General features: G+C 39.1%; 1 protein-coding gene across 2 annotated transcripts in view; it reads left to right on the top strand.

Annotated features, from left to right (window-relative positions):
• Positions 1 to 12,356, top strand: part of LOC134744459 (uncharacterized) — a 78,618-nt gene that overhangs the window by 23,197 nt on the left and 43,065 nt on the right. For both annotated transcript variants that reach the window (XM_063678273.1, XM_063678274.1), the window contains 2 exons: positions 194 to 276; positions 4,382 to 4,503. In XM_063678273.1, coding sequence (XP_063534343.1) covers positions 194 to 276; positions 4,382 to 4,503 — 205 coding nt within the window. The remainder of the gene's footprint in view (positions 1 to 193; positions 277 to 4,381; positions 4,504 to 12,356) is intronic.

Here is a 12,356-nt window from a genome sequence, read left to right on the forward strand (position 1 = left end):
GTAGGTACAATAAGGTCTTACATTAGAATCTGATGTTGCTTATGTCCATGGGCGGGGATGACTGCTTCCCATCAGGCGGCTCGTCTGCCCGTTTGCTTCCTATTACATAAAAAAAATGGTGAACAAGCTATGAACCCTGTAAGGGCACTGCAAATTAATCACGTAACTTACAATTTAGGTTGTCTGTTGACAGTCGATCAACGGCGGAGGAGTGCGGTACGACCGGCAGGACAGCCCGGACTACCTTACACTCAACACTCAGATTGAGGAAGCCAGGTCAGTTACTGCAGTTTATAATGTTTTTCAAACGGGAAGGGTATATGTTTTTTTTTTCATTCCATACTGATAACCAATAATGTGGCTTTCACGAACGCAGCTCAACAATCGGTATTAGAAATAGACACATCACTATAGCGCGGCAAGGACTGACAGATGAGCATCGCCGTAATGGCGTCGCCTGTGGAGTTTCCCAAGTTATGTCTGTTTTTATTGTATTAAATCCTTTATTTGATGATGATTGGTGTATTACTTTAACAATACCGTTGACGTTTCAGACCAATCCTTTTTTAACAAAAATAACTAATCCTAATAGGCCAAAAATATATATATTTTCGTAGCTTAGATTATCAATTCAATTCAATTATTTATTCATAAAATTTTACATTTTATACGTCCGTCAGTTTGTGTCTATTATCTCATTATAATTGACACAAATCACCAAAATATATAATATTATGTTATAAAAATAAATTTTAGTAACGTTGATTATCATTATGAAAAACGGAACTCAATTGCAATAGTTTGACTCTACTTATCGACCGAATCGATTCCTCGTGTCAAATCGTTACAGTCGCGCCCAATAGGGAATATTACGCGAAACTCTGCGCAGGGGGCGCCACTACCACAATCTGAGGGTCTATCGCAAAACAAGAAAATCGAAATTTCGTTATCTAACATCTATGTCACTCTTGCATATTCGAGCGATAAAGAGGCAGATTGCGAAATTTCGGATTCGCATTTCCCGGTAGGTTCTCTGTAAACAAAACGCCTTGGTGCATAATTGTCATATTTTATTATTTCTGAAAACTTGTCAAAAAACTTGAAACCACAGTATATATAAGTTACTCTATGGTTTACTAAACGGGCTAGTGCTGCACTCTGGTAACAGAACATTGCAGTAATACCCCATTTTGTGAAGGTATGTTTACTTAAAAATATAAATTATCGCCAATAAAATCGATTATATCGCCTTTGCAGATTTAATCATGAGTCGTAAAAAATCGTTTCTAATTTGCATTGTCACAACCCTATAATCACTTTTTGACATGTGTCATTCTACCCTTTCCGCTTGAAAAACATTATATAATACTTCAGGTGTTTGGTAAACTATCACTATTTGAATGGATTTTTATAAAGCTGAAATAGCTTATGTCCTTTGGCCTACCTCTGTACTGTTATTATTAACCCCGCAGTGATAAGCTTAAGTTTTCGTATGCCTTGTCCCGTATACGTCCCAGACATTTGGATGTACTTAATTTACAATTTTAAAGTTATTAATTCTATAGCAAATTTTTAACATACGCATTGTAAGATTGATAGATTTATTAATTATTAGGTGTGTTTACGTAGCTGCGTGTGGAATCTGTGCATGGAATCCTGCTACAGCGCCTGAATAATTTCGTCAAGCAAAATTCTAAATTTGCTTTGCTTTTGCGTGTGATTACACTTTTGCGTAGGCGTCGAAACGCTAATCCTGTCAAGTAAAATCAATCTATAGTCGTTTTGAGTACTGCTACATATATGTGATAAATAGTATATTTAATTTCTAACGTCAGATATATTTTCATGATTTACCTTCCTTAATACCACATACCTTGTCCTATTCGTACCTATATCTGTCCTCCTTTTGGCCTAGGGTTCCCCCGCACCAGACCCACAGAACACGGACTTACTCTACCGGAATCGGAACGGATCCGGCCCCGGATCGGATATACAGAACACTCATCGCCCTTCCATCTCTCTACGTGTCATTACGACAAAAACTGCTTACAGCTCGAAATCTCCTAGGCCGGCCCAATATTGTAGGACCGTCATGGCGGCCGCCGGATGCGTTTGTCGCGCGATTATTATTCGCGTCACGAGCTGGTCGCACGTTGCTCTTGTTTACCATAATGTTACGTACAATGGCGTTGTTGCGGGCGATGCGACGATTGCGACGGACCAGTGACATCCCACGACGGTGACAGTACAGTACAACTTTAAAGATGCGTTTGTCGCGCGATTATTAATTGCATGCAGTAAGTCGCGCGTTTATTGTGCGTATTGGGTGACATGGAGTGACTGGCATGTAGTCGCAGTCGGCCTGATGGCTTTCCTTGATGAAGGGAACAGAAGAAAGTGTACTTGGTAATACTTACTCAAGAGTTATGGATGAGCATATTTACCTACACATGATTGATTGATACGAAATTTTGAAAAGATTGTAGCGTGATTTTAAACACAGTAAACCAGTGGCTGATTCATGTGAGAAGTCCATAGTTTTCTTTAGATATACTTTCTACAAAAAAAAAAATACGCTATAGGATCGGATTCGGATCCGGCAATGTTCGGACGGATCCGGAACTGCAGAAGACGGTGAATTTTTTTCATTGATGAAATTTCGAAAACTTTATTTCAAGAACAAATATTTGCTATTTTAGTTAAAAAGTTGTTTGTTTCTATTTCTTCGGTTGAATAAATAATGTTTTAATTTTGTCGGTATCATTTAGTGAAAGCGACCGATATTTGTAGCCCCAAACACAAGAGAATTGTAGAAATGAAACAGAAATAAAATGAAAAAATGAAATTGATACGCCTGGGACGGACGCCTCGGGAACAATCGTAAGCAAAAATTGCTATAATTTTGCATGTTTAGTTGACTAATGTACTTCCTAGTTTCTTTAGGTACGTGTTTCGTGTAAGTTATTGTAAGTTCGTACACATTTCTAAGAAATCATAAGTAGAAGGTACATGTATTCATTTAGTTACAATTGAAATGTGGCTATAGTATTGACAGGATTTGCGTTTCTTTGTACAGTCGAAGACAAAAATATCGATCCAGACAAATAGCTCAAAAATATGTGAACACGACTTTATTGTCTAAGGCGTACACATATTTTTGAAACTGGGAATGTATATATATTTATGCCCTTGACTGTACAGTTTGATCTCATTCTTCAACTCCATCAATTAGCACGTATCTATTTCGATGTTATACATGTAGGTATATCACTGAAACAAATAATTTTTAACAGTCCATTTATACCAACATGTAACCGACGCACTGCGGAACGGCGCTATACATGTGACTTCGGTTTTACGATGATAGCATTTTATGTATTTGACAAAGAATCGTAAAAGGGAGGGATAGTCCTGATCAGATTCCCAAGATGCTTACTAAATTTCATAGATTTTTGTTAGGATAATGAATAAATAAATATTAAGTATAGGACATTCTTACACAAATTGACTAAGTCACACGGTAAGCTCAAGAAGGCTTGTGTTGCGGGTACTCAGACAACGATATATATAATATACAAATACATAAATACATAGAAAACACCCAAGACTCAGGAACACACACTCATCTGATCTGAGGATCTGTGCTCATTACACAAATAAATGCCCTTACCGGGATTCGAACCCAGGAGCATCGGCTTCACAGGCAGGGTCACTACCCACTAGGCCAGACCAGTCGTCATAATAAAAAGTTATCGTCGAAAAACAAAAAAAAAACACAATCACAAGATGGCGTCGTTCACCTGTGCGACGTAGCGATGACATTTTCAGCTCAAGAGATTCGATTGACTAAAGAGCGAGACGTAACTAAGTAGTAATGTTGCGATTGGTATATGTCATCATCATCATTCGCTTGCCCTTGTCCCATTCACTTGGGGTCGGCGCAGCATGTCTTTTTTTTCCATACCTCTCTGTCACGCGTCATCTTATCATTCACTTGCGCTCGTTTCATATCCATCGTCCACAGTCCGCACCTTTTCCTCGGTTTTCCTCTGCTCGTACCTCCCTCCACATTCATTCTTAATACCTTTCTCGTCACATGACTCATCCCTCCGCATCACATGCCCGTACCACGCCAGGCCCTTTTGCCCATTTGCCCTTACTCTTTCTGTTATGGGTGCAACTTTAAGGCTTCCTCTTATATACACATTCCTTATCCTATCCATTCTGGTAACGCCACACATCCATCTTAACATTCTCATCTCCGCTACATCAATCTCTTTTCATCCGTCACGTCACCTTTACGATTGGTATATGTACCTATAATAATGTAATAATTCGCCGTGTAGTTTAAACGGGTTTTCTAATAGAATGTTGTCTGCAGGGCCCAATCAACGGTCTTGGAGCAGAGACGTACTGCATTAGCCGATAAGTTGGCCCGCAAGGAGCGCCGCCGCGAAAAGAAACGCCGCAAGCAGGGCGGGGGTGATCCCAGCAATGAACAAGGTAGGTACACTCCTTGATACTGGATTTATGTGTATTTAAATAGGTTTATGTGTATTTAAGTGGCCAAAGCGGAGCCTGTTCCCTTTGTGAGCTGTGACAAGAGAGGACAACGAAGATAATGTGACAACAGAGCTATGAGCAATGATAACCTTTAAGAAATGCTCCGAGCAGTCGCCGGTCGTTAGAGCTTGCCCGGACAGTTGATATACAACTACGGAGGCATGGACAGTACATAATTGGACACAGGTAGATATATAGGTATATGTATACAGGGTGGCTAAAAAATAAGTGTATTCCCGTTGCCAGGGAGGTTTAGGGATTATACTGAGCAACTTTTACTATGGTACCAACTACGAAATCTCGGAATACAGATTTTCAACCCTGACCCATTGAAATAAAGTAAAAAGTGTATAGGCACATATCTATGAACTGGACTATACACAACATCTCAGACAAAAGCTTCTATCGCCTTGACCAAAAACTTACAAAACTTTTGAAAACATTTTGTTAAATCTGAAAAACCATTTAGCCCGCAAATTCACAAAACAATTACTTCGTTAAATCGGATAGCAATTAATTAAGCAAACAGTTTAATTACACCTGTCTCCGAGATTTTATTTTCTTTACCTTACTCACAGGAAGAATCCGAATGCGTACAATTTAAATTGTCCGGTATAAATCAGGGTGCGAACGCGACGAGCGCCCGCCCGCGCTATTATTGCGCGAGTTGAACGCACCGCAAGCGGGACAACATACACATAACCTTTCAAAAATATCATCCAACTTGAAAGGACAAATTCAAATCGAATTTTGAACTATAATGGAATAAGAAAAAACTTCCAAATTAAAAACCGGCCATGTGCGAGTCGGACTCGCGTTCCAAGGGTTCCGTACTTTACACAATTTTCGACAATGTATTTTTTTGTGTGAAATGTGAGTGAAATGTGTTTTTTAAAGACACGTAGGGGTCTGATCAAAAACTAAGTAATTAAGTCCGACTCACGCTTGACTGTACATTTCTAATAGGTTTTCCTGTCATCTATAGGTAAAGAACTATTTTGTGTTTTCATTTTTTTATTATAGACCCAGTAGTTTCGGAGATAAAAGGCTCGAGCCCATTTTTTGTCTATTTTCTTAAATAACTTCTAAACTATTTATTTAAAAATTAAAAAATATATATAGGTATTGAGATTCTCAAAATTTGCTCTTTCATTTGATATGTTTATATTAAAATTAATTTGTTTACGTTACATGTCCGTCTTTGGGTCACAAATTTACACATGTTTTCCAAATTTCAACTTAATTGGTTGGGACGCACGAGTGATCCTATAAGGGTTCCGTTTTTTCCTTTTGAGGTACGGAACCCTAAAAACTAAAAACAATACTCTGGGACTTAGGAGTTTAACTCCCATGATAACAATTTATATATCAGATGTATGCAAGTCAGTTGGTGCAGTTATATCAAATATCTGCATTATGCTGCGTGGGGATCCTTTTTAGTGTCCAAAACGTTTTTTAGGGTTCCGTACCCAAAGGGTAAAAACGGGACCCTATTACTAAGACTCCGCTGTCCGTGTGTCCGTCTGTTCGTCTGTCTGTCTGTCACCAGGCTGTATCTCATGAACCGTGATAGCTAGACAGTTGAAATTTTCACAGATGATGTATTTCTGTTGCCGCTATAACAACAAATACTAAAAAGTACGGAATCCTCGGTGCGCGAGTCCGACTCGCACTTGGCCGGCTTTATTTTTTGTCTGCATGCCTTTGTGGTGTTAAATAAATGTATTTTCTTTCTTTCTTTCTTTCTTTCAATGATCACGAAATATACTGTAACAATTTGCCAAATACCTACAAGCAGAGCCAGAGAGAGAGGTTGCCAGAGCTCAACGAGGGAGAGGAGTGTTAGGGTCGGCAACGCGCGTGTAATATCTCCGGTGTTGCAGGCGTCCATAGGCTACGGTAACTGCTTACCATCAGGCGGGCCGTATGCTTGATTGCCACCGACGTGGTATAAAAAAAAGCAGTGTTGCTAGATGGTCACAAAAGTCACATTGTTTTGTGACTTTTGGCCCTCGTCTGTGACATGATGCGACAATGTTAATGTTACGTGACTTATATTTCGGCCGCACTTGGCCGTTTTCTTATTTTATAATGGAAGAACAAAAATGTGACTTTTGTAATCAAAATGTGACATCAACGAAACGTAACTCATGACTAAGAGCCCTGGCAACACTACATAAATGTTCGAACGAAAGGAAATCGCTTTGGTGCGTGGGGGAGTTCATATGCGCTTATTCAACTCAATTAATGTATTAATTTCTAAGATAACAGGGATCTCATTTATCGCTGTTGCATTGTCAGTATGCGTTGGAGCTACTCGATCTATTTAATACTTTAAGAGAAAGGCTGCAAGGCTGGTAACGCAAAGGAACGTACATATCATTCAAGTTGCGGAAATGAAGATGCTGAGGTGGATGTGCGGCGTTACCAGGCTCGACAAAATCCGCAACGAGTACGTGCGAGGCAGCCTGGGCGTGCGTGACATTGCCGACAAAACGCAGGAGAGTAGGCTGCGATGCTATGGCCACGTAAGGAGACCACCACACTACGTTGGAAATTTTAGCACTACGATTTTCCATCCCCGGTAAAAGAGGCAGAGGTAAACCGAAAACAAGATGGAAGACGTAGTCCTAAAAGATATGATTAAGTGCAAAATATCCGAAAACGACGTCAAGGATAGGGCAAAGTGAGAGCGAAAGATACGGAAAGCTGACCCCATTACCATGTGGGATTTATAGCTTGGAAGAGAGAGAGAAAGGCTGGTAATATATCTCGTGTTGAGCCTAAAGGGTCTGCTTTCCGATTTTCCTTCTCGCAACTTATTTTGTAGTGCCATTGGCACGCAAGTAATCCATCATGAAGTCTATAGCCAGCTTCCGGTGCTTTCTCCTTCTATCATGACAAGAAGCAAGCGGAAAAACCCACTATTATGCCACCTTTATGGTATAAATAGAAAAAAAACTAAAGCTTCAGTGTATTAAAAAAAACGGACAAGTCCGAGTCGGACTCGCCCACCGAGGGTTCCGTACTTTTTAGAAAAAGTATTTGTTGCTATAGCGGCAACATAAATACATCATCTATGAAAATGTCAACTGTCTAGCTATCACGATACATGAGATACAGCCTGGTGACAGACAGACAGATAGTGGAATCTTAGTAATAGGGTCCCGTTTTTACCCTTTGGGTACGGAACATTAAAAAACTACGTTTATTTTAAGAGTATTATTAACAAAACTCGAAGAGTAACTAATCTCTTTTTACTAGCGAACTTTTTGTGGACGGGACATTATGCGAACCGGGCATTTTGTCGACAGAACTCGTTGCCGTAGAACCTTCTAGACAAGGGACGTTTTGTGAAAGGACTAATCGCGGTTACGGACCAAAAAGTCCTCTTAGGAGTGACGCGATTAGTTGCCCAAAACTTTCCAGTTAAAAATCCCAGTTAACCCGCTGATCCTGATCGTGAACGAGGGGAGCGGGGCACATTTATAAATACAAACAGTCCGTTTGGCTTCCATCCAGCGCCATTCCCGCACAGTTCGCCGTACGCGCAACACCAGCTTTTCAGGTATAAAGTGCTAATAGTGGCAGTGTTGTGGTATTTTTAACCGAGTTAAGTTAGGTTAGGTTATTTATTGCGAAAGAACGGTGTAAGTGTCGTCGGTCTACAAATAGACGTGTGAACTTTAGTGTGGTAAAAGGGGAACATGTGCTCCCGCTGATCTGATTTCAGCGCGGTAACGTGACGATGGAATTTTAACGGTTTCTAATTTGGTGTATAGTGTTTTTGTGAGATCGCTTTAAGCTTTTCACTCTCGATTACGGACGCTCTTTAGTATTTTCTGAGGATCGGAAGTCGAACTGTCACTGTAAAATTTTTAAGCCATGGAATATTATCAGACCTAATAAAATCTGGTTCTAGCATTCTCAGCAGTTATAAGACAGCGTTTTGAAACTGCTGTAATGCTTTTCAGTTAGGACTTAAGGTTACAGAATTAAACAGTTTGCTTCTTAAGGCCCGTGCACACCTGCTACGTGCGCGTTGTAATATACAGATCCTGATGAGAGACCGCACACCGCTTGCGTATCGTGTGCGTGCGCAGCTCAAACATTTTGACGACGCCGGTGTGCTTTGGCCTTTAATGCTATTGAAATAGTCGATAACTTGTAGACATTTACATTGACTGTACTATTTGACAGTAAAAATATGAAAGAAGTCAATGTCTTAAAACTGTGTCACAATGCTTTTACACCTGTGTAATAAGGTCGCTACTATTTTAAGAGGTTGAATGAACCATTTTCATCTCGTTTGTCTTATGTGTAATGTGTTTATTCTTCTAAATTTTGTACAGTAATTTTCAATAAATATCTTGCATCATGAAACACAAAAACATATGACACGCTTTTATGACTGTACATATACCTATATAGTAAGGTGCAATGGGGTAACTTCGAAAACGGGGTAGTTAGAACAGAATAGAATAGAACAATGATTTATTGCTACTCACATAGTCATACACAATACAAGAAGATGAAACAGAAAAAATAATAAAAAGAAACAGGGTTTTCTAAAACTAAACAAGACAAGCAGCTAGCGTGACAAAGGGGATGATCTCAGCATTTGCTGTGCGCAGTGTGGACTGGCAGCCACAGCGCTGGTTTTCAGTTCACCCCCAATTACTATTATATATATCAATAAGATTAGCGGGTGATGATGATTAGTTATGATAAGAACAAATTTAATATTTATAAAACCCGAAGCACTTCATATTTTAGCAACATTTATGCTACCGCAACCCTTACCGGGGCATCTAGTCTGTTATAATATATTAGCTATTTTCAAAATGTCACGCGTTCTAAGTTAGTAGATATTTTTGCATGCAAAATACCACACTGTTTAAAGTAATTAAGACATTGACTTACAAATAATATAAGTAGTCTGAGTAACAAAAATTGCTGCAAATCTTTGACTCTATCGAGAATGTCCCTTACGAAATGCTTTTGCCTTGTATGGCAGCTAATTCAATCAAATCCGTAAAACTCGAGAATATACTGCCAATTTGTTAGCAAAGTCATGAAATATTACCAGACCCAATATCATTTTCTGAGCCTTTTCAGAACTATTAGAAGAACGGCGTTTCGTAAGGGACATTCTTGTGGAATGCACCTTAAATGGTATGTCCTGCATGTCCTGCAACTTTAGGACCTGATTGAGGAGTAACAATAAACAATAAAAAAAAGAGGAGGAGAAAGTCTACTAGTATAGTTAACGCTATCTCTACTGAGCTCGTTCACTTACGTACTAACAATGGCATTCTGTTAAACAAAAGCCATTATTTCTTTTGTGTGAGCGCGGGGCCTTTTTGTGCCTGAGGCTCACACACAATGGCCACGCGCTCAGGCTCAAAGGCCACGCGCTCACGTAAAAGAAATAATGGCTTTTGTTTAACAGAATGCCATTGTTAGTACAGGTAAGTGAACGAGCTCAGTAGAGATAGCGTTAACTATAATTAACTTTCAAACTATCTTCAGCAAACAATTCTTCATAAAAAATCTTTAGCAAAAATCAAAACTTCACCAAAAAATGTTGCAATAATCTACAAGAGTTCTATTTGCATTGCTGTTGTTGATATTTTTATTTTCATTGGCTAACTGAATGACCTAATTATCAGTTCAATCGACGTATTGGCACTATTAACTGTTCAGTCGAGTTTTTAGCTTGGTGGTTTAGATATGCAATTATGCACCTTAGCTTATATGCGCCTAGATTCAAAATTAACCGATAAGAGTGATAAGTACATCTTTTTAAAGTGTGGCCAAGACTGCACATTAGATAGTCCCCAAAACAATATCGTCAGATTCATCAGCAATGGTCCTTGTACCTAAAAATATCGCGAATATTCGACGACGATGAAGTTAACTTAAATAATTCTTCGGTATTTTTAGTCACTTGCGCGACATGTTTCGGAGAGCCTAGGTCTCCACCTCAGTCAGTACGTGACGCCCACCCGTCGTGACCGCTACTCACTCAGGCACTGTTAGTGATTGAAAATGGAGACCTAGGCTCTCCGAAACATGTCGCGCCAGTGACTAAAAATACATGAGTGAAAGCGCCGAGTTAGTTAAGTTAATATGTCTCACGATAGTTTAAATTCGAATACTTCGGTATCTAATATTGAGGAAAAACACTCACAAAGAACATCTAAGAACCTAATTTTCGGTTCGTCTAGTCAAGCACTTTCGAGTGACACAGCCATGAGCGGAGCGGCAGGCCACAAGAGTGGGAGATTTCGGTTTATAACGTTACTTTATTATATCGTTTTATGAAATACCGCTATATAACATTATTTATTCGGAAATTTACTACAAAATACCGGTTAAAATAACGTTATTTTATAATGTTACCTATTGCTCATAAAAATATCGGTTTGAAGGATAACGTTACGCGAAACAACCGGTATTAAAAGCCCTGCTTAAGGTCGATGTGGAAAAGACCGGCATAAAATAGTACATTATTGTCGAGGCTCGGAAGTAGCTACTTGCTGGCCGAGGATTCGTTTTAAACGGACGACCTTGGGAGTCCGTTTAATTGAATCCGAAGCCAGCAAGTAGCCTTCCAGCCGAGTCATATATAGTGCTTTTCTCAAAAATGGCGCAATAAATACAAATATAATAGAAATATTTTACAGAAGCAACGTTCTTATGTATATATTTTCACAGAAAAAAGTAATAAGCAAATCGCTTTGCCGCCGTTTTATTTTTTTAATTAAAAATAGAAGTGTATTTTTCTGCTAAAAATACGCCAACCTATTTGAGACACCTAAATAGTCGCGGTACCAACATTATAATTATAAGTACTGATCATTTGTTTGGCTGTTTAATGGACCTATGCCTGCATTTGATATGGCCACTTCAACTTTTAAAAAGTTTGGAACTCGACAAATAATGGAATTTGTATGCAACATTGCAGTCCGGAAATCGAGACTGCAATGTTTTTAACTTTTTAATTTTGTGACTGACCATAAACAACGCACTTCGCGACCTACTTTTTAACTGGCAAAGTCGACTTTGCCGTCCATTTTTGAGAAAAATGTATTGCTGATGGTTACTGCAGACCGTGATAGGACAAGAAGTCTCGTATTTGTAAACGTACGTCCCTCAGTCAGAAAGGAAGAGCTTTACTTCTGCTCTACCGACCTTTTGTAAGTGGAGTATGTGTACAAACAGTGTAAGGATTTCCCCTTATCAATGTTCTGGTTGTCGAGGTTCCACTGTATTTGGTTTTACGTTGGAATATTTTGAGCCGTGTCCGCTGGAGTCAACAAGTGAGTCACGCTTACGTTTATACCTATTTATTTACCAACAGCTGCCGGCGGCTGGAAGACTGGAAGGGAGACAGTCGACACGTACCAAAATATGAAAATATGTTATTTTAGATCTAAAAGATTTAGGAAAGGCTTTTAATAAGAAAAGTCGACCTGGGTAACAGCAACTATGGAATTATTACGTCTTTTTGAGTTAGAGCTCTCGTCATCTAGTCACTAGTGATAAAAGCCTGAGCTACTTGGAAATAAAACGTAAGCGTAACATAGAAGGCAGTTCCGGAGGTTTGACCAATCGTATTCGAGAAATAAATAATACCTAGATGCAATAACTCCATATTTGCATGTATCCCGGTTGACCTTAGGTGCATACAAAATGCACATCCACTTATAATTTGGTAAACTTGTAGGTATCCTGCTATAGAACAACTGGGTTTCGTATTAAAATTTTCTCATAATATTACACATTTT

Source organism: Cydia strobilella, chromosome 9 (genome assembly GCF_947568885.1).
Source record: "Cydia strobilella chromosome 9, ilCydStro3.1, whole genome shotgun sequence".
In the NCBI taxonomy this organism is placed as follows: domain Eukaryota; kingdom Metazoa; phylum Arthropoda; class Insecta; order Lepidoptera; family Tortricidae; genus Cydia; species Cydia strobilella.